A 23189-nucleotide genomic window follows, 5' to 3' on the forward strand; every position below is an offset into this window, starting at 1 on the left:
ATTTTTTGGGTGGACAGGGATAACATGTCCATATCGTGACAAAAGAAAAGGAGTTCTGATACCAAACAATTCTTTGGACAAGACTTTCTATAAAACCCTTAATCGTAATAACTATTACTATTCAAAAAAATTAGGACCTAGGAAAAAATGTCAAAGCTGCGTTATTAAACAATATTAAACTTTTCATATTTAAGAGGGGAGGGGTTAATGACGCAAGTTTTTCCGGTCAACTAAATATAGTACTTTAATTTTTTTTTCACAAAATTTTCAAAAACATGAGATGATACAATTTTCGTCGCAGTGCTCTTACATATTTAATTCATTTCAATTTTAGTTTATATGTAGTGCACGCACCCTCTGATATTCATTGTTAATCTATGTGGATGCCACTTCAAGAGGCATCTATATACCCATCTAGATTATTTGACTTAATCTTTTTTATATGTAGAATTATGTATCGTAATTTATTATCAGTGATCTTTAGAATGAGATAAAATATTTAAAACTCAAACAATTTTTTTACATTTTTAATGTTTAGACAGATATAAGTTTATTGTAAAATAATCGTTACAAAACCATTAAAATAATATGTTTGTATATAAGGCGAAATTTACATACAAATGTATACACATATTTATTTATTGCTTTAATATCGATTCCCATATCGAGTGGGTACAGTAGAAAGGTGTGATATATTTATAAGTATGTCAATGTCTTTATAAGAACAAATAACTTGTTATATTTGAAATTATAATTTCGCTTGAGGCACTTTTAAAGAAGCAGTTGTCAAATTATATTTAACTCCAGCTGCAGCAGGGAATCCCAAACGATACAATCCGACTACAACAGCTCCTCCTAATCCCAAATTATGTTGCAACGCCAATTTACAATTTGCTACTTGACGTTTCTCAGCCAAACCGCGTAATTGCCAACATAGTTCAGCACATTGAGCTAAACCAGTAGCGCCTAATGGATGTCCTTTTGATATCAAACCGCCACTGGGATTGACCACATATTTTCCACCATAAGTGTTATCGCCTCGGTCAATGAATTCGCCTGCTTTACCTTCTTCGCATAAGCCTAACGCTTCATAAGTGATAAGCTCATTCGCTGAGAAACAGTCGTGCAGTTCCACAACGTTTACATCTTGTGGTTTAAAACCAGTCTTTGCAAAAAGACGAGATGCAGCCAGACGTGTCATATCATAACCAGCAATCTTCATAAGGCTCTTATCGCTAAATGTTGATTCTGGATCGGTAGCCATTTCCATTCCAACGATCTCTACGGCTTGTGATTCGAGTCCATGACGACGAACAAATTGCTCTGAAGCCAAAATAGCTGCACCAGAGCCATCAGAAGTTGGACAACATTGCAATTTGGTAAGTATACCTTCAACAATCTGTGGTGATTTCATAATTTGTTCAAATGTGTATTCATCACGGAATTGAGAATATCTTAAAATATATATAAAATTTTACATATATTATAAATAATTTACTATCTACTGTAACTACGTACGGATTATTAACTGAGTGTTTGTGATTCTTCCATGCAATCTTGCCGAAATGTTCTGGTTTCGTGCCATATTTTTTCATGTGTTCCTTGCCTGCATTTCCAAATATAAGCGCTGCCCTAGGTCCTGCAGTTTTTTCGGCTAATTTATTCATTTCAGCAACATGACGATCCATGGGATTAGCACGATCTAAATACTAAATTATATATGGATTAGAAAAGAAATAATATGAATATGTAAAAATTGCGAAATTTTATATATATAATTTACTTTGGCTGATAGAGAACCACGTTCCATTTTTTCAAAACCAAGTGCCAACACACAGTCAGCATTGCCGGATTCAATTATTTGTTTTGCTAAAAATATTGCGCTTGATCCTGTAGAGCAATTATTGTTAACATTGTAGACTGGAATACCAGTCATGCCAACTTCGTACAATGCACGTTGTCCACTTGTCGAGTCACCATATACGTAGCCAACGGTGGCCTGCTGTACCTCTGAATAGTTAATTTTAGCATCTTGCAAAGCCTTTGTAACTGCTTCTTTAGCCATGTCTGGGTAACAAACGTCGGCCCGACGGCCGGGCTTCTCAAACTTTAAAAAAAAGAAAAGAATTTGAAATATTTTGAAGTGAGAGGAAAGGTATTAAATAAAAAGGCGGTTCCACGAACGGTCGGGCCTAAGTCCTGGAGCCATTCATCGCCAGCAACGACGAAATGCCGTTCAACATCCCCCAAACGGATTTCACAGGTTCTAGCGGATTTTAACAACAACAACAAATGAAAAGATAATAACAACGCTGGCATGATCGAGGGAGTACAACTGAAGTCATTTTTTGGAACTAAACTGTGCCAATGGATGAACAGAAATAAAATGAAATTCCAAGAAAGCTTGTGAGCTATTTTGTGATCACCTTCCAGGCAGTGATGCACTGTTCATAAACAGCCAAGGCATAAGGCTCTGATGTGTTCCTTATTACATGTATACGTTAGAAGTAATTGGATTTTTTCCATCGGGACCTTTAACTGAGTCCAATTGTATGTATGTTTGAACTTTGCACCCACTTAGCGAGAATATCAAATCTTTTCTCATTTGTCTTAAATTATCTTATCAGATTAAACAACAATTATATTTAACAATTTTATAACCGGCGAAACAACTCCCACAGGTTTTTATTAATAATTTTAACTTATAGAATGATCAAGGGATACCAAATTTATCCAAAATAACTGAAAATAATTATAATAAATATATATTAAAGCCTAACTTATGTTTTTAATAAAGAACACAAATTAAACTTTAGTTGTGTACACATCCAATGTTGTTAACATATTTGCCCCCCATAGACATACACACATGCTCGCCCAATAGTGGTGCAAAGGGCAAAGCGTCATTAGGGCGAAAGTCAAAAGTGCAACAAGCGGCAGACAAATAATTATATTAATTCATACCTTTGTCATTCCAACACCAACAACATAAACTCGAGTTTTTGCCATTTTTGTAGATTTTTAGTAGCCAAATGCGCACAATTACGAATTACGGATTAAGAGTAACAAATAACGAAATCACAGGTACTGACAACACAATTCCAATAACTTCTACAACTTTTACAGTTGATCTCTATCTACAGACTGCCGACGGAAACTTTGCCTAAGACATTAGTTGTAAAGGCTAACAAAGTACAACACATCCACGAATCTGATGTTAAAATTGTTATCTGCTTTAAAATAAAAAATACAACAAACGCGTGGATAAGACATTCGTTATCTTTTACGAAAAACAGAATATACACACAAAACAAATACATGTTAAATCTTTACGCTGGGACATTACACTTACCCAGCAGAAAATTGCGCCATCAAAAACTTATAATGTTTGAAATCAACAGCTATTATGCAACTTATTATAACTTTTGCTGTACCAACAGGTGGAAGCCAAATAATAACTCAAATGGTCTAAAGGTGGTTAGTTTATTGCGTAAAATTCATGTTATTCTTGTGGGAGTTTTAACGCCGTATGGCAGCTCAATTTATACTATTTTGGCACTCACTGAACGCACATTTGTTTACATTTTATCAATGCAACAAATGTTTTTCGAACCATTTTTGCTAGATCCAAAAAATGTGTCGTTATACGATGTTGGTACGTAATTGTAAGCTCTGGATTTGCTATTTAGGACCACAATAGATCAAAATAAATCAAAAGTTACTAATTAAAATTAATAAAATGATGAAATTTAACATTTTTGGATACCTAATACAAAATTAAAAATAATTTTACAAAATAATTAAATTTAACTTAACCACATAAAATAAATTAAATAAGTATAAGTAAACTAAGTAAAATATTATAGAAGTGTTCTGTTTATATAAGTTTTTGTATATGATAATATATATAATAATAGATCTGTTCCATGAACTACTTGTAGTAACACTGTGTATACACAAGTGCGTTTTACTAGCAAATTGTCCCTGTCGAAATTTGAAAATGCTACACAGACTTTACTCGTATATATTATTTCAAGTAAAATTTGTGTTGATGTATGCATCAGCTGTTTTGGTTTGAATTTAAATTTTTGTATTGTTTATTTGCGCGGCATTGGTGTTCTCACCAGATTTTACACAAAGCTGTTCCATGAAAATTTGTGTAAAAAGCGTAATTTAGCACTTTATTTGTGTTACGCACTCAGTTTGTACTTTACTTGTGTTTTACTTGAGTTTTACTACCAGTAGTTCGTAGAACAGACCTAGAATATGACAATTAACGCATAGATTTAAAATGTGTGAAATTCATTTATTATCCAAATTAATAAGTATTAATTTCATATTAATTCAGCTTTTTTATAGTTTGTTTAGACTATCGTACTTAACTAATTTTTGAGTTTAGTTACGGGTTGTGTTTAGTATACATATATTTACTATTTATTAGCTTATTAAATGTTGCTTCAAAAAGTTTTAATATTGCAATTATAAGTTAATGTTTTAAAGGAACAAAAAGAAAATGAAGATACGAAACAAAAAATTTCATATGTAAACAAACTGCAATTTACAAAAAGTTCCCTTTTTAAACCGATTTCATTTGAAACATTCACAGCAGTTGTATGTTTCATATTCACAACTTAAAGTCATATGGACATAGTTTTCAAACAAAATAAGAAATTAAAAACTTTTTCATTGAAAACTTCAATTTTTCAAGATGGTTCGCACGCGAAAATTTAGAGCCCAGTTAATTGCGAAACTATGTCAAATATTGAAAAGGTAAGTGATATTATTACACTTTACAAAGTTTTTTGGATTCCTTGAGTGTAAGGAAATAAAGTACAGGTTTTTAATGTTAGATATATCAGGAGCGATGTTGACGATTTCTTTAATTGTAGCACTGTTTTACATTAAATGTAAATCCACTAACATGAATGCCGACTTTTATATAGTCACAACAATTATCGTCTACGCGTGTTCAGATATAAAAACCAGTTCATCAGAGATGTCATTTTGGAAAACAAATCTAAACAAAAATTACTGAGTTTTACCCAGTAAAATAACTGAACAAAGGCCATTATCAAAAATTACAATAACATAATATAACATAAGCTTACATCGCGCATTCAGCACCTAATTCCACATGAAATTTGAGTTTTTTTTTAAATAGCAAAATCGGCTGCTAATAAACAAGTTGTATTAGCGTAACACATGGCAGTACAAGTATGTTTTCTAAACCCTCCCGAAAATAAAGCGACATCGCTATGGACTGCAATAATAGGCGAAATATAAATTTTTAATTTGGGAATATAATGTGCTGATCAAATAAACGAATATAATTAATCAAGTGAATACATATGTTTAATACTTCTTAATTTTTCCATTGATAAAAAAAACTGATCTATTAAGTTTTGATGGCTCTTCAAAGTCAATGCTATAGTTTCCATATTAAGTTGTATCACCAAGACATATTATGGATATATATACACACCATCTCATATGATTAATAAATTACTATATCGTATTACAAACGAATGGATATTTTAGTTTATCAGTAATCCAATTTTGAAGAAGGAATGCTAAGCGGCATATGATCGTCGATAAAAAGGATTAACTACAAGACAACTCATGGATGCGACTACTTCTGTAATTCCGGAGTTTTGTATTTTCATTATCAATGATGTCGCTTATTTATGCTATTGGATCAATACACGACAATATTTGAACTCAACCTCTAAATTTAATCATCTGACCATATAATCCACACACTCACATCTTTTTTTTCATATTCTTGTTGCTACATTTGAAATGGATGAGTTGGTTCGAGGTGTGAGCTCGTCTGCATATAAAATCATTTTTTATAATTTTCATTTAATTCTGCCTTTTATCGACATTGAAATCTTTATCTGAGCATTTATACAATCGTTTAAATTGATTATTTGATTTATCCAACTACTTCCAACTATTTAATCAATTGAAATAATTTTATTTTAGCGTGCCAATTTTCAAAAACTTCCAAGAAGATACACTCATTAAAATATCCGATGAACTTGAGGAGACTTATTATCAGCAAGGAGACTACATTGTTCGACAAGGAGCGCGTGGAGATACGTTCTTCATTATATCAAAAGGCCAAGTACGTGTGACAATCAAACAACCAGATAAACAGGAGGAGAAGTTTATACGTACTTTGGGAAAAGGCGATTTTTTTGGAGAGAAAGCACTACAAGGGTAAGTAAATTTATTAATTCACAATTTATTGAGATACAAATGTTTTCTTGAAACAGGGATGGTTTGCGTACAGCTAACATTATATGCGACTCGGCGGATGGTGTTACTTGTTTAGTAATCGATCAGGAAACATTTAATCAATTAATTTCGAATTTAGATGAAATAAAGAATCGTTACGATGATGAAGGCACCCTCGAACGAACAAGGTTTGATTTTATTTTCGATCACTTAATATAGAATAATTAATTGATTTTATTTCAAATTTATATTTAATAGAATTAATGAGGAATTCCGTGACGTTAAGTTAACAGATTTGCGAAGAATTGCTACTCTTGGTATTGGAGGATTTGGCCGTGTGGAATTAGTTCAAATTAATTCTGATAATAGTCGTTCATTTGCCCTAAAGCAAATGAAAAAGTCTCAAATAGTCGAAACTCGACAACAACAACATATAATGTCCGAAAAAGAAATTATGGGTGAAGCAAATAGCGAATTTATTGTAAAACTTTTCAAGACATTTAAAGATAAAAAATATTTATATATGTTAATGGAAAGTTGTCTTGGAGGTGAGCTTTGGACAATTTTACGGGATAAGGGAAATTTCGATGATGCTACTACCAGATTTTGTACGGCTTGTGTTGTAGAAGCATTTGATTATTTACACTCCCGTAACATAATATACAGGGATCTAAAACCTGAGAATCTGTTGCTCGATGGCAGAGGCTACGTTAAACTGGTTGATTTCGGTTTTGCTAAAAAATTACAATCCGGTCGAAAAACCTGGACATTTTGCGGCACTCCCGAATATGTAGCACCCGAAGTAATTCTCAACAAAGGCCATGACATAAGCGCTGATTATTGGTCGTTAGGAATATTAATGTTTGAACTTTTAACTGGTATTAAATTAAACAAAAATAATATTTTTTATTATCAATTTGTAATGATTGGATTTGTTATAGGAACTCCACCATTTACTGGACCAGATCCAATGCGCACGTATAATATAATACTTAAAGGAATTGATGCCATTAAATTCCCACGTAATATCACTCGCAACGCTAGTAATTTAATAAAGAAATTATGTCGAGATAACCCAGCAGAACGTTTAGGATATCAACGTGGCGGCATAAGTGAGATTCAAAAGCATAAGTACGTTCGATTCAAACGATTTATATAGACAACAATACATCATTACAACTCTCAAACAATGAGTCTAATTTCATTATTTACTTTTTTTTCAGATGGTTTGATGGATTTTATTGGTGGGGTTTACAAAATTGCCGGCTTGAACCACCAATTAAGCCGACAGTGAAAAGCGTGATAGATACGACTAACTTTGATGATTATCCACCAGATCCTGAGGGCCCACCACCAGACGATATGACAGGTTGGGACAAGGATTTCTAAATAACATTTAAGTTAACATTTAAGCCAAAGAAAATGTGAATCCATGCAGGCAGTCTAGACACCCTTCTAATATATGTATATCAGGGGACTCTCTATAAAAGCATAGATTTAAATGAAAAAGTTTTCTTTGTGCACAATTTTGAGAACAATTTTAGGCATTACGTAACTTTATTTTTACTTTTATTTTTATTTTCGCTTTCAATATTTTTACATTTTACTTTTTAGTTAAATATGCTTAATAAAAACTTTAAACTAATATTTTAATTCTTATATTGATGTAACCCACATTAAAGCCTTAATGTATCTATATTGCTGGATTTTATATATGAATGTTTATCATTTTAATGTTATACTCGTATTAAATATGATAATGCAAATTTGAAGAATTTACCAAAATTTAATTTTGTTACAATATTTTTATATATTTTTTAATAAATATTTAAATACTTTGTTATATAATACTTAATATATAATATTTAATATTTCCATTTATACATATTTTATTTCTTTGTTTGTTGAATGTTTTTTTGGTTATCGTCTTCTTTATATACAATACATTCTCTAACATTTTTCTCAACGAGTATTATGACATATATATTATATACATTATATATATATTATTACACACATATATATAATATATATATATATATATATATATTATATATATATATATATATAATATATATATATAATAATATATATATATATATAATATTATATATATATATATATATATATATTATATATATATATATATATATATATAATATATATATATATTATATACATTATATTATAAATGATATATATATTTATACATATATATATATACATTATATATATAATGATATTTTCTGTATCTTCTTACTTTCAAATGATTTAAACGTTAAGATCGCTATTTTCTTTGTAAAAGACAAATTCATTCATTAGTTATGCAAGTGCTTAATTACTTCCTTATATCCTCTTAATTTCTTTAAGAGTTTATATTATGCAGAGTTTCTCTTTTTTATTTGTAAAAAGCGGATTTATCTTCCCTTCCTACTTCCCAATCAGTATTTAGAAAAGGCCATTGTTCTCTAAGTGCCCACTCTAAAATTTTTGAAAGTCGCACACTATAACTTATTAATGCCTTTCGATTTTCAAGGTTTTCACACTCTTCTTTATAGAACACAGCATGCTTTTGTAGTAATACTGAAGTATAATACTGGAATCATAATAAACTCCATATTTTCTTATACTTAGTAACAAAATGTATATTTAGTTTTTTTACAAATGGATAATCGTAGCTAGGTCTAGTGACAAATACTGAGTTGCATCACTAATTGTGAACTACCGAGTTCCACAAGCAGTTTTAATACTAGTCCCAATTTCTTTTTTTCTGATATATTAATAATGTTAGCTAATAAATCTATAAATATTTTGTGTAATATATAATAATGAAAGCTACAATACATTTATAACAAAGTTTCACTAGGACGGTGATAGTTTCCATTATGTTTTTCATAATGGACAATTTAATGGCAGGTTATACATTAACTGCAAAAAGCGTTAGTTTTCATTTAAATTATAATATTTGCCTGTATGGTCAATTTAATCAAGTCATTTGCAAATCATTGGCTTCTCTCAGATATCTCCATTTATCAGTTTTGTATACATTGGACTGAAGTTGATAAAACAATAAACTAGACCCCAAATCTCTTATTAAGAAAAAAACTTCAATGAACTGTTTAATCCGATGTATATAACCTCAAGCGGTGTCATTCTTTAATTTAGCTAAAATGGTTTCTTTACCGATTTCAAGTTTAACGATTTGTTGTTGTTTTATTTGTCTCTCTCAAATAATTTACCTCCTAACCGTATTTGGTTATCTATTAAGACGAATGGGTCTGGTCAACGTAGAACTCGCTACACGTGTTACTTAAACGCTTTGATTGCTTACTTGGACGTATAAAATTAGACTGAAATATTTAGTTTTCTCTGTTATATAAAATTTTCTTTATTTACTGTATATATGTATATGTATTCAATATAACATTGAATATGTTTTTTTTTGTGAGTTAACATTAAAATTATTTTTTAAGTTAACTAAGAAGTGCTAGGTCTGAAGTGCTAGGTCCTTCGCTCTGCTCAGAAAACATTTTATTACAAACAATTCGAAAAGGATTTTTACTATTATTATTCTTTAATTTTTTGTCCATTTTTGTTGTTGTTATAATCAATATATATAATAAGCCATTTCATCCATCGTTGCTTCAGTTAGTCGTAGTAGACGAACAGCTCCAGCATGAGGACTTATCAGCTGTTGGGAGCTTAATTGCTAAACTGTTGCTTTTATAGTTACCATGTATTTATATTGTCGTTAAAATGTATGTATGTATGCTTGCAATTACTAATATGAACGGCAGTAAATATCAAGTTAGCAAAGAAGTATATTTTTTTTTTTAATTAAATGTTGATTTCATTAATTTATTGTGTTAACACCGGTTTTAAAGAAATATATTTGCAATTAAAATTTGCTCAATTAAGTATTCTAAATTTATAAAACAAAAATAAAAAATCCTTTAGTAATACAGTCAGTGGAAGCTCACAAATTAGAACCACTAATCTAATTTGTGAACACGTTCTATTTCTATAAAAAATCAAAAAATTAACATTCTATAAAAAAATTTATTTTATAGTTGAAATCAATCCTTATTAAGTATTGTTGTATAGGTTTAGGTTTAGTGAAATTTTTTACAATGTTATCGTTACGGGGAATTAAAGGATTGGGTATATGATCAGTAGGATGGCATATGATGTCATTATTTTTGCACCAATTAAGATATTCACGCTTTCAATCGCTTCAGAATGAGATACATTTGGTGTGGAATTGGAAACGTCATCTTCAATGTTATTTGAAGTATCATTATTGGTATTAAAAATATATTCAGTATTTTCGGAATTCCACCCTTTATTTTTTTTGAAATAATGTACGAACAATAACATTTATCATCTAACTAATTTATACAAAATTTAAAAAAAAACGGACAGAAGAATTCGCTCAAAAATTAGAACCAAAAGTTCTAATTTTAGAGCTTTTGGTGCATACAATGTATTGAAATGTTTTGGTTCTAATTTCTGGACAATTCGAATTTGTGAGAGTTCTAACTTGTGAGCTCAGGTCAGGTTTTGATAATTTTATTGTATTTGAAATCATTATCAATAGTTCATAATGTTAAGATTTTTGCTTTCTTTACTTTTGTCGTCACTATTTCTATTTTATATCAGTTTTGATTTAATATAACCCAATAATTCCAAGACCACTGATGATAGGTATTTGGCAATAGTCGAAACAGCTGTATGGTCAGACAAAAATTCAATTAATTAAAATAATATAAAAAGAATTTTTCTTCCTGTAAAAAATTACTTATATTGAAGTATTCCATTCAATGTATTTTCTTCTAATTGATCTCATTATTAGACTAACATACCATATTGTTGAATATTTTCGGATAGAAAAGTGCAGTTCAGTAGAACATTATCTCCGTACCCCTTAGAAACTTAGTCTAAAGCAAACAGCGTGCTGGTTATACACGAATCGGAGGGCTTCTGATCATGGCGGATCCATTGTACTGCAATTTTTATACAAAATAATTAATACACAATTGCATATTACAACATATTCATATATAATAATTGGGGAACTAATAAGAGCTGGGCTATTTCTCGTTTGCTTATATTATTATGTTGAAAAATAAAATATATATAAACTATTACATATAAATTATGTAACATTATGTAATTATGTGACATTATATAACGTATTCACTAATCGTGAAGGTTATTCAGCAACTTCTTTATTGTTACTAAAGAGGTTGTTAATTAAAAATAAATTTTAAAAATATTTATCTTAAATAAAATAAATTTAATTTTCCGACTACTTTGGAAAAAATTTTAAACCATCGTAGAGGCGTTTCAAACAGCAAGGAGATGATTAGCACAGATCTATATGCTCACTTTAGATAAGTAACAACATTACTTGTAATATTAATTAAAAAACCTCTTGTTAGTCAACATGACTAGTTGTTATTAATTTAAACTCTACACTTTGTTTGAATATAATAAAAAAAAATATATATGATCCAGTAAAAGATTAAAAGAATCTTTATATAAACATGAATAAAAGCATGAAGGGAACGGAGCTACGCTAGCTCCTTTAGCCATATGGACTGTCTTAATAACGTAACCGTATGCTGAAGCACCCTGTTTTCAACACATTATATAACATCAATTACATTAATATTTACATATACTTCTTTGTATTATTAACACTTTTCTTTGAAAAATTTTAAGAACAGAAGAATGTACTTGACCCTCAAAAACGAGCGCGTACGTGCGATTTGAGCAATTAGCAAAAATATTGTCACTCCAACACAATTTTGGTTTTAAATTTAGTTTCAGCTCTGCATTAGTTTAATTAAAAGTTATTCACTATTTTATTTACGATTTTCGAAACATAACGACGTTGCATTGAGTGCTTCTACGGCAGAATATATTGCGATATTAGTTCATTTTGCCAGTGCTATGAGCACCTCACCGAGCGCAGCTCATCACTCCGAAGAGATCAATATTCAATTGGATCGCAGGAACATTTTATGCAGTAACTGTCATATCGATATAAAACAAATAAAATTAATATCCGAATTTAAATATTCGTAGTTAAATGTTTATAATAAAAAATATTTATAAAAATAAAAACTTATATTTTGTATTTTCGATATTAAAATGAGGCTTGTTAAAATATATCGCTGTCTGAAGGCTGTGGTACTCTTTAGTTTAATGGTGCTGACTCAGTTCTCCATATCTCTCGCACAGATGCAACCAGGTAAATTACATATTTTTCTAGTACGATATAGGTGTAACAGGTGTAAATTTAAAATTTGTCTCTTATTGTATACACAGGATGTATGGAACCTCAATCGCCTGGTATATGCCGTGGTCGAATATTACGTTACGCCTTCGACACTTCATCTGGCAAATGCATCCCTTTTTACTACACTGGATGTGCCGCTACTGGCAACAATTATCTAACATATGAAGAGTGTCGAAGAGAGTGCATGGATAAGATCTTTTATTAAATACCTTCGTCATTACAATATTTGTGGTAGTATCCGACTTTTCTGACAAGTTCTTATCAAGACCTCTTGGCAAAACACATTTTGTGTGGTTTTTATTTAATAAAATGATTTATTTGCTTTAAATTGAAATTGCAGTCTACTGATTTTAACTATTTTCAGTTTCTAAAAATATCTGTCTCTCTTAACGTTTCTAGACAATTAATTCTGATTGATTAATGTGGTGTCAAAATAACAGAAGTACTAGCGTCAAAGGACGCCGGTGGTAGTAGTCTGTCTATATGGCTGGTCGGACAACAGCATTGATTTAAACCTTACTACTTATACATGCATACATAATTATATATACACCTATTTCGTAAATATCATGTAAAGATAACCTCTTCTATAAAAGATATAAGAGTATGATAACGTCTATTCATTGCAAGAGTGGGCCTAAGTATAACTTTTAACTTTCACACAGTTTTTATATAAGTAAAAGAAAAAATTTGTTTATACTGACGTGCAGTGGCGTACACACTAATTTGATTAAGGGAACATGTTAGACGAGCAAGATAACGAAGAAAAATTTTAAAATTTGTTAAAAGAAATAAAATATTTCTAACACTTCAAAAATAGTATCAAACAATATGTAAAACGAAAGGTCCTTTGTATTTGGAGTAGTGGCGTTCCCTTACTGCATTGTAACTATGAGGTTCTGACATACTGAAAATTTGAATTTTTTCAAATTTCTCTCAGAAATCTCTCTTTTAATACTTAATACTCAGAGGGATGCACCTAAAGGGAGTCTAAAAGTATTTGAATATTTGCTTATAACATTGCAACAGTGTCTTATTCGAATATACATTGATAATCCTTGATAGTCCAAGCTACTAATAACTGCTTAATAATGATGGTAAAGTGTGATGGCAAAATCATCTGCATATTTCAATGCTGATTATTAACAAATGTTTTGGTCCAAGAGCGGTTGGTTCAACATAACAGAACTACTCATAATCAAAAACTAAGTACCTCCGTTAGTTTCGTTGCTCGCATAAAAATGGAATCAGGCATGTTTTTCAGTAACAGTTTTAGCGGGTTTTAAGGAAAACAACGATACTTTTAGTAAGAAAGAAAATCTTCTTTTTAATACATCTATATATCTATATATTGATGATATTTGTTCCGATATTGTCCAATCAGTTTTACAAACCATATTATGTTATCATTTACTTTGAATTATACTTCAAAATTGCGTTCAATCCAAATTAAATCTGGTTCAGATGATCCGTTCTGAAAGTATTTTGTTTGGTTTTTGCATGGTTATCTAATGCATATATATTCACATACAAGATAGATTTAATACTATTTAATATAGTCTTCTTTAATGCACTAGCCTCATTCCTCAATCCAACGCTTTAACTGAACCCTACACCTTAACACTATACCTCACTAATACTTGACTGTCCGGATCAGGAGGAGATTGTTTTAGCCAGAAGTTTGTATCTTCACTTGATATTAGGAGATCCTTAACAAGTGAAAAGTTGAGATGCAGTATTCCGTTCATTTCTATTTCTAAGTTCTAAAGTAACCGTAAAAAGTTAGAGAATGTATTGTATATGAAGAAGACGATAACCAAAGAAACATTCAACAAACCAAAAAAATAATATGTATAAACGGAAATATTAAAATAATTTAATCATACATAGAGTAAACCATATAGTATTTAAATATTTATTATAAAACATATAAAAAATTGCAACAAAATTAAATTCTGGTAAATTCTTCAAATTTGCATTATCATATTTAATACGAGTATAATATTAAAATGATAAACATTCATATATAAAATCCAGCAATATAGATACATTAAGGCTTTAATGTGGGTTACATCAATATAAGAATTAAAATATTAGTTTAAAGTTTTTATTAAGCATATTTAACTAAAAAGTAAAATGTAAAAATATTGAAAGCGAAAATAAAAGTAAAAATAAAAATAAAAGTAAAAATAAAGTTACGTAATTCCTAAAATTGTTCTCAAAATTGTGCACAAAGAAAACTTTTTCATTTAAATCTATGCTTTTATAGAGAGTCCCCTGATATACATATATTAGAAGGGTGTCTAGATTGCCTGCATGGATTCACATTTTCTTTGGCTTAAATGTTAACTTAAATGTTATTTAGAAATCCTTGTCCCAACCTGTCATATCGTCTGGTGGTGGGCCCTCAGGATCTGGTGGATAATCATCGAAGTTAGTCGTATCTATCACGCTTTTCACTGTCGGCTTAATTGGTGGTTCAAGCCTGCAATTTTGTAAACCCCACCAATAAAATCCATCAAACCATCTGAAAAAAAAGTAAATAATGAAATTAGACTCATTGTTTGAGAGTTGTAATGATGTATTGTTGTATATATAAATCATTTGAATTGAACGTACTTATGCTTTTGAATCTCACTTATGCCGCCACGTTGATATCCTAAACGTTCTGCTGGGTTATCTCGACATAATTTCTTTATTAAATTACTAGCGTTGCGAGTGATATTACGTGGGAATTCAATGGCATCAATTCCTTTAAGTATTATATTATACGTGCGCATTGGATCTGATCCAGTAAATGGTGGAGTTCCTATAACAAATCCAATCATTACAAATTGATAATAAAAATATTATTTTTGTTTAATTTAATACCCGTTAAAAGTTCAAACATTAATACTCCTAACGACCAATAATCAGCACTTATGTCATGGCCTCTGTTGAGAATTACTTCGGGTGCTACATATTCGGGAGTGCCGCAAAATGTCCAGGTTTTCCGACCGGATTGTAATTTTTTAGCAAAACCGAAATCAACCAATTTAACGTAGCCTCTGTCATCGAGCAACAGATTCTCAGGTTTTAGATCCCTGTATATTATGTTACGGGAGTGTAAATAATCAAATGCTTCTACAACACAAGCCGTACAAAATCTAGTAGTAGCATCATCGAAATTTCCCTTATCCCGTAAAATTGTCCAAAGCTCACCTCCAAGACAACTTTCCATTAACATATATAAATATTTTTTATCTTTAAATGTCTTGAAAAGTTTTACAATAAATTCGCTATTTGCTTCACCCATAATTTCTTTTTCGGACATTATATGTTGTTGTTGTCGAGTTTCGACTATTTGAGACTTTTTCATTTGCTTTAGGGCAAATGAACGACTATTATCAGAATTAATTTGAACTAATTCCACACGGCCAAATCCTCCAATACCAAGAGTAGCAATTCTTCGCAAATCTGTTAACTTAACGTCACGGAATTCCTCATTAATTCTATTAAATATAAATTTGAAATAAAATCAATTAATTATTCTATATTAAGTGATCGAAAATAAAATCAAACCTTCTTCGTTCGAGGGTGCCTTCATCATCGTAACGATTCTTTATTTCATCTAAATTCGAAATTAATTGATTAAATGTTTCCCGATCGATCACTAAACATGTAACACCATCCGCCGAATCGCAAATAATGTTAGCTGTACGCAAATCATCCCTGTTTCAATAAATGTATGAATTATTTGTTTCCCAATAAATTGTGAACTAATAGATTTACTTACCCTTGTAGCGCTTTCTCTCCAAAAAAGTCGCCTTTTCCCAAAGTACGTATAAACTTCTCCTCCTGTTTATCTGGTTGTTTGATTGTCACACGTACTTGGCCTTTTGATATAATAAAGAACGTATCTCCACGCGCTCCTTGTCGAACAATGTAGTCTCCTTGCTGATAATGAGTCTCCTCAAGTACATCGGATATTTTAATAAGTGTATCTTCTTGGAAGTTTTTGAAAATTGGCACGCTAAAATAAAATTATTTCAATTGATTAAATAGTTGGAAGTAGTTGGATAAATCAAATAATCAATTTAAACGATTGTATAAATGCTCAGATAAAGATTTCAATGTCGATAAAAGGCAGAATTAAATGAAAATTATAAAAAATGATTTTATATGCAGACGAGCTCACACCTCGAACCAACTCATCCATTTGAAATGTAGCAACAAGAATATGAAAAAAGAGATGTGAGTGTGTGGATTATATGGTCAGATGATTAAATTTAGAGGTTGAGTTCAAATATTGTTGTATATTGATCCAATAGCGTAAATGAGCGACATCATTGATCATGAAAATACAAAACTCCGAAAATATAGAAGTAGTCGCATCCATGGCTTGTCTTGCCGTTAATCCTTTTAATCGACGATCATATGCCGCTTAGCATTCCTTCTTCAAAATTGGGTTACTGACAAACTAAAATTTCCATTCGTTTGTAATACAATAAAGTAATTTATTAATCAGATGTGATGGGGTGTATATATATCCATAATATATTGGTAATTTACGACGTCTCAGGTTTTTTTTATCAATGAAAAAATTAAGAAGTATTAAAGATATATATTCACTTGATTAATTGGATTCGTCTATTTGATCAGCACATTATGTGATCAAATGAAAAAATCATATTTCGTCTATCCTGTTTTTTCTCCAGTTTCGGGAGGGTTTAGAAAGTATACTCGTAATACCAAGTACCATTTCTTTTTGGCTATATGAATATATGAATGGTCAACATTATTTTGCAGAAAATTCTTAAATTGCGCCTTTTATTAACAGTTTTGAGATAATATTTGTGTACTTCACTCCTTCGTTTCATTGATAAAATGTTTAGTCATTGCTTTTAAATCACTGTATGACAAATTTACTCCTTTTTGCAGTCAGTGATTTCATATTTATCTGCTATCCAAACCTTTGGGCAGATCTACTTGAAAAAAGTTTATGATGATCTTGATAAAGTAGAAACTAAGTTAAAGGTCTTAAGATTGTTTATACTTTTTTAACGGAGCATGTAATTAAACAGGCAATTTTTTAATTAGGTTAATAAGAAACTTCGATAGAGAGAAGATTATGGTTCAAAAATGGGCATGACAGGGAAACAATAAAGATGTTCGATTCTATCTGCGAGCAGAAAATGGTAGTAGTAATAGTTGTAGTTCCTATACGATATGTAGATTTTGTCAAAATTATAAGATCAACCATGAAAGCAACGCTATGCTTTACTAGAAGTCAGTCAGTATTCTATTCTAATTAGTATGTAGAAAAAAATATATGACCTCATCACATAATAATATTTGAGCTCAGAGGTTTAAATTAATATTAAAAAACTCCTATTATAATCTAATTCTTTTAACCGTTTACGATAATGACAACGCATAGAATACTATGAACTGACATTTTATACAATGATATTTATTTTCATAGAAGTTTCATAATAATTTTGGTTGATTTTATTGTAGATTTTCAGTTTGGGGAGTCAAATGTGGTCACTTAAAAGTCACGATTTCAGATGCGACAGCGTCTATTTATCGGCAACACACGTAACCGACAAGAGTTGATTGCAGATAGTAAAATGATACAGTTTATAAGAAAGACGACTTCTTTACTGTTGTGGAACATGTGGATTTGGAGGCGTCTAGAAATCAGATTTTCAGACAATCATGTAGGGATTTAATGGTAAAAAATAAGAAGAAATAGTGTAATTTTATATTAAACAGATTAAGGTAATAAAAATGGGAGAGAGAGTGAAATGAAGAGGATGCCAATTTTTAATTTAACCTTTATCGAAGAAGAAGGCATGCTGTCATCAATGTGATGAAACATAAATCAATCCACATCAGATATGCGACCGACCTGTAGAACACATTAATATATGGGCAACTCCATGCGGTATATACACTAAGCATTATCAAAAATATATATGTTACTTTATACGTGGTCAGTCACTTGAAAAAATATGATGTTTGTTAGAAAACATTACCGTTTATATAAGAAAAAGCTTAGATAACAATTGTAAGTGAAAAATACGCCACAAAAACCTAAAACAAGTAGAAAGAAGGTATTAATTTTTAAAATAACATTATGTCATAACTAATATTTGTACTTGTAATAGATAAGGCTAACATATACATTGATTCTCAACTTAAAAAACCCATTTATATATATAATAAGAAGAATTTATGCATACAATATGTAACTATGAAAGATAGTTCCATAATGCTTTTAAAAGGGAAAAACTATTAGACTCGAATGTAATTTGTCGTTATTTGCGCATTTGAAGCCTGAGATAACATTGCTCCAAAAAACCAAAAATAAAGTGCTCTTCAATGAAGAAATTCATCATGCCAGAAGTCGATGTTGATAATTGTCAAATTAAATTAATTGCTCTCCTTCTTAGGAAAGGTTTGAAAAGGGTACATAAGGTTAAAAGATAGGTACCTTATATAAGGTATATATAAAAGGTTGAAAGCATTTTATTAGAGTTATGCAAATTTTAATTTTATATTAATAAAACCATGTAAGTATGAATTACCTCTTAAGGAAATCTGTATATTCGGCTTGACGTATCAATCCAGTTCGCATCATTATAGTTTGAAAGCATTGTCTTTCGATTGCCCATAGTTTACATTCAGTTATCGCTGTTATTGTAGCAGTACGTTGGCAATTGTATAATATAGCTAGTTCCCCTAGCACTTTTGCACCAGTAAGAGTAGAGAGATATTTGCCTTCCCGAGACACTTCAACGCGACCATCTACAAATAATACGATAAGAAAATTTGTAAGATTCATATATAGTTATTCATATAGTCTAGTTCAAAAAGATTTGGTTTGAATGTATATAATACAAATACAAGTAATTAGATATATATATTTAAAAACAAGAATCTTATCATTATTACTGATAGATTAATTTGAATAAAACGCTCAGTGATAAATTGCACGTATAATTCTTACCATTTTCATACTGTTGACATTGTTGCAAGTTCTTATTTGAAAGCTTGATAGCTTCCATGTTTTGATCACTTAAAATCCCAGTTTTCCTTTTTCTTGCATATGAATGAACTGGTACAATCAAACGTGGCCTGGGTATAAGAAAATGATCCTCTATATTTTGTGGATCGGATTTTTTTATTTCACAATGATTAGATTGTTGCTTTTTACAATTAGAGATGGTTGTTGATATATCAACGCTGTTTTTTCGTGTGCTGATATCTTCAATATATGTACCAGATGGTTCAGATGCATTCAGATTCTCACCATCATCTTCATTGCTAATTTGTACAAAGTAGTCATTATTATTACAGGTATCTAAGCTTTCGCTAATAGTATGGCAAGGTTTGAAATTCGGTATTATCGCAGATCTACTACAATTTTCTGAAGCTGTCGAAGCTAGGTTGCATTGTGAAATAGCAGAGTTTGTTTTTTTATCACAGTTTTGATTTTGGCAAGTTATTAAATTCAAACGCTGGGGCTGTGTTGAAATAACTGAAGGATTATTTAGATCATTATCAGCATATTGATGTTCATTATTATTTATCATTAAATCCTTTTTCCACGAGTTCCGTAACTCTTTTATATCGAAAACTCCATATGAACTATCTGATAACTTCGAAGAACACAGCATGGTTTGAGAACGTTTTAGTATTGGCGGTTGTATGGAGACCTGTTGACGAGGGCGTTGCTTGCGTTTTTCAATTGTCGCTGTAGTTGCGTTGGAAGTGGGATGTTTTGTTGATCCATATTTATCATCTTTTGAACTATTCGATTTATCAAAAGAACAATTCCAGTTGAAGCTATGCACTGAACCTTTACGTCGTAAAGTTGATGGTTTATAACCTTTCAGATTTTGCATTGCTTCGACAATATTATTGTCTAATACGTCATCATCGTGCTCAAGACTTTTAATTTGCTCCAAAGTCATTTGATATTTACTAAGTGTTGAAATGCCATCAAATAAGTAACCTCTTCCGTTGTTGGCAGTTGGTAGCATTGTTCCAACCTGTATTGGTGCATCGCATGACAATTGCTTACCAATTTCACTGTTGAACTTTTGTTGCGCTCGCAACCAATTGGCTTCATACAAAACTCCCATGGCATTTGTGTATTCCAAAGAAAGACTGGCGTCCACTACTTTACCAGGATATCGTTTTACTTTCATTGTTTTAAATATGCAGTTTGAATCGATATACAAAATAGGCTCCTCTTTCACCACAGTAATACAAATTTCTACTTCTGTGTTTTATTTGTAAGTATTTATTCTAAATTCTGATGACTCCAATCAATCAATGACAATAACTATGTTCTCTCCTCCAATTTTATTCAGAATTTCAAAAAAATGAGCAGCAGCATTTAATAATTTCCAATTTACTTTAAGTAACGCGAATTTTTTAATAACCATCTATAGAATACTACGTTAACCTGTGACACAGATCTAATGAAATAAAATGATAGGAATTATAATCCTTGATTCATAATGCCACAAGAAATTTTTGTAAGTTCACTTCTAAGATTTTAGGATAGAGTGCTTATTCTATTGATTTGCGTGCTGTACTAATTTTCAGATTAGAGGTAGTGAAACATATGATCGGGTCTTCTAAAATAGCAACGACAATGTGTGCTTCTCGTACACTTACTTTTAAGCATGTTTTTTTGAAATTCAATTATAATTATAGTAGATACAATTTTAAATCTTCAGAATAATGTAATTATTCTTTAATTATATAAGTTTTTCTAATTTACAAAAGAAGGGCATTAGAAGTAAAAGTTTTTTGGACACAGTTGTTGCTATTGTTATTGGGTCCGTAGAGATCAATATAGCAGGACACATGAACGAAATTACAAATACGAATAAATGGATCAGGAATGGTAGGATGAAAAGAGCAGTGTTGTTTGCGATAAGGTCTAGAATAAGTGGATCTTAATTGAAAGTAGCCTGTGTCGAAATAAAGAAACCTAACAATTTCAATAGATTAACACCAAAGATCTGAATGATTCAAATTGGTAATTGTATTATGATATAAGAACAGATGTGCGACGTCATTAGGTGTACAGCTACACGAAAAGTAACTGTTTACCAAGTGGCTGTACCCTAACCACTATATACTTACAGTGAAAGTCTCTTCACAATTTTCATTAACAAAATTAGTAAGTTTAAGCTATTATAGTTACAGCAATACACCTACATAAAGTTACTCTCAAATAGTATCAATTTTGGTAACGCAAAATTTCAAGGTTTAACAAACTACAATACACATGATACACTATATATGTCAGCAAACAGAATATATAACTTCCATACTATAACTATACAGTCAAATCCAATTTCACATAAGACCAAATTTCTTCGAAATAATCCTAAACTCTAAACACAACTAATATGTAGTTCCTTCTATACAATTACAATGGTTACCTGGAATATACCTGGAAAACTATAGCTAAACACTAATATAACTATGTATCTATAAAATAAAATCGAGACTATTTAAATATATATTATATAGGAAGCATATAGATATATGAGCCTTATTGTGAAAACATGAAAAGACAATTGAAGTTCTACGTCAACGAAATCTCAAAATAGTATTAAATCAATTCCAACTGACTGGAACTCAAAGTAGAAGAGTGCAAAGCTATATGCAAGCTATAGAACTAAAAAGTATTTGAAATAGAACAAAACATGATAAATTAAAGTAAGATTTTGTATACAATGGTATAGTCAGCGAGAATCAAGGGTATATCCTGGGTAAATCCAATTTTTAAAATGCTAATGTGTTTTAAAGAAATCAAGACACAATCTTTTTCTGAAAATTTTTTTATGAGTCTAACTCCTCTCTTAAAATAAGTGGAAGAAATGTATAAATGTTTTAACTTCGGTAACAATTTTCAAATATTCTATAATTATACGTCTAATATATTTTTGTACTTAAATTAGTCCTTAGTGAGAGCGTTAATTTTTTTCCCGACTATAAACTAATTTTCCCGACAGCTACTTGCTATACAGTGTACGACATAATCAATTTATTGCTGACAAAATTATTAGAGCGAATATTTCCAGGTTACCACGAGCGTGTGATCATACTCCTTTTGTTTATTTTCTATTAGGATATGTGAAGTTTCTGACCTATTAGGAAAAATATAAATATTGGCTTGCTTGAAAGTCAAGATGCGTAAAGTTATTGTCGACATACAGATTTAGTTGTTTAAAAATTTTTTATACATATTTCATTTGAATCATGCTTAAGTATATATGCTTTTAATTATGCTTAAGTATATAGACAAATATTAAAATGTTCAAATATTTTATATATTTTGATACCCTAGTCTATATCAAAAATTTAGATGAAGATATTAGCATGATCTTAAGAAACGTTGGTCTAAAAAATTAAATTGAATTTGACATATCCCAACCAAAGGACTAGATAAACCTAAATATAACTTAATTAAATAATAGTCCCAACTGGTCAAAAACAATATTAATTAAAAATATCAAAGAATTTTTGTTTTTTGACTAACATTTACCGTACGATAATTATTTGATTGATTTCTTATTTCATGTTGATCATGGATTCTTATAATTTATAAAGTTTTTGATGTCTCTTTCACTGT

General features: G+C 30.3%; 4 protein-coding genes across 8 annotated transcripts in view; 2 read left to right on the forward strand and 2 right to left on the reverse strand.

Annotated features, from left to right (window-relative positions):
- Positions 1 to 548: 548 nt before the first annotated feature.
- Positions 549 to 3294, reverse strand: LOC119662545 (non-specific lipid-transfer protein-like). The gene is made up of 4 exons (XM_038072184.1): positions 2965 to 3294; positions 1784 to 2107; positions 1519 to 1709; positions 549 to 1454 (listed from the first exon to the last, which is right to left on the reverse strand). The coding sequence occupies exons 1-4, from the start codon at positions 3007 to 3009 to the stop codon at positions 749 to 751; spliced, it is 1266 nt and encodes a 421-aa protein (XP_037928112.1). The 5' UTR covers positions 3010 to 3294; the 3' UTR covers positions 549 to 748.
- A 1194-nt stretch (positions 3295 to 4488) lies between these two features.
- On the forward strand, positions 4489 to 7963 carry LOC119689482 (cGMP-dependent protein kinase, isozyme 2 forms cD5/T2). The gene is made up of 6 exons (XM_038104315.1): positions 4489 to 4770; positions 5986 to 6222; positions 6279 to 6428; positions 6499 to 7118; positions 7182 to 7371; positions 7464 to 7963. The coding sequence occupies exons 1-6, from the start codon at positions 4709 to 4711 to the stop codon at positions 7627 to 7629; spliced, it is 1425 nt and encodes a 474-aa protein (XP_037960243.1). The 5' UTR covers positions 4489 to 4708; the 3' UTR covers positions 7630 to 7963.
- A 4145-nt stretch (positions 7964 to 12108) lies between these two features.
- LOC119661917 (trypsin inhibitor) lies at positions 12109 to 12878 on the forward strand. Of its 2 annotated transcripts, XM_038071431.1 has the most exons (3): positions 12111 to 12271; positions 12402 to 12496; positions 12574 to 12878. In XM_038071431.1, exons 1-3 carry the CDS (start codon positions 12267 to 12269, stop codon positions 12747 to 12749), a joined length of 276 nt encoding a protein of 91 aa, XP_037927359.1. In that variant the 5' UTR covers positions 12111 to 12266; the 3' UTR covers positions 12750 to 12878. The 2 variants fall into 2 exon arrangements, with proteins under 2 accessions (XP_037927358.1, XP_037927359.1); XM_038071430.1 differs by having other exon boundaries at positions 12109 to 12496.
- Positions 12879 to 14776: 1898 nt separating this feature from the next.
- Positions 14777 to 23189, reverse strand: part of LOC119662733 (cGMP-dependent protein kinase, isozyme 2 forms cD4/T1/T3A/T3B-like) — a 31766-nt gene continuing 23353 nt past the window's right edge. For 3 of the 4 annotated variants that reach the window (XM_038072467.1, XM_038072468.1, XM_038072469.1), the window contains 6 exons: positions 19117 to 19336; positions 16320 to 16556; positions 16106 to 16255; positions 15416 to 16035; positions 15164 to 15353; positions 14777 to 15071 (listed from right to left, as the gene is read on the reverse strand). In XM_038072467.1, coding sequence (XP_037928395.1) covers positions 14906 to 15071; positions 15164 to 15353; positions 15416 to 16035; positions 16106 to 16255; positions 16320 to 16556; positions 19117 to 19336 — 1583 coding nt within the window. In that variant the 3' untranslated portion in view covers positions 14777 to 14905. Of the gene's footprint in view, positions 15072 to 15163; positions 15354 to 15415; positions 16036 to 16105; positions 16256 to 16319; positions 16557 to 19116; positions 19337 to 19538; positions 21016 to 23189 lie in introns of all 4 variants that reach the window. The other variant, XM_038072470.1, reaches the window with a different exon arrangement.

This window comes from Teleopsis dalmanni, chromosome X (assembly GCF_002237135.1).
Source record: "Teleopsis dalmanni isolate 2A chromosome X, ASM223713v2, whole genome shotgun sequence".
Taxonomy (NCBI): Eukaryota; Metazoa; Arthropoda; class Insecta; order Diptera; family Diopsidae; genus Teleopsis; species Teleopsis dalmanni.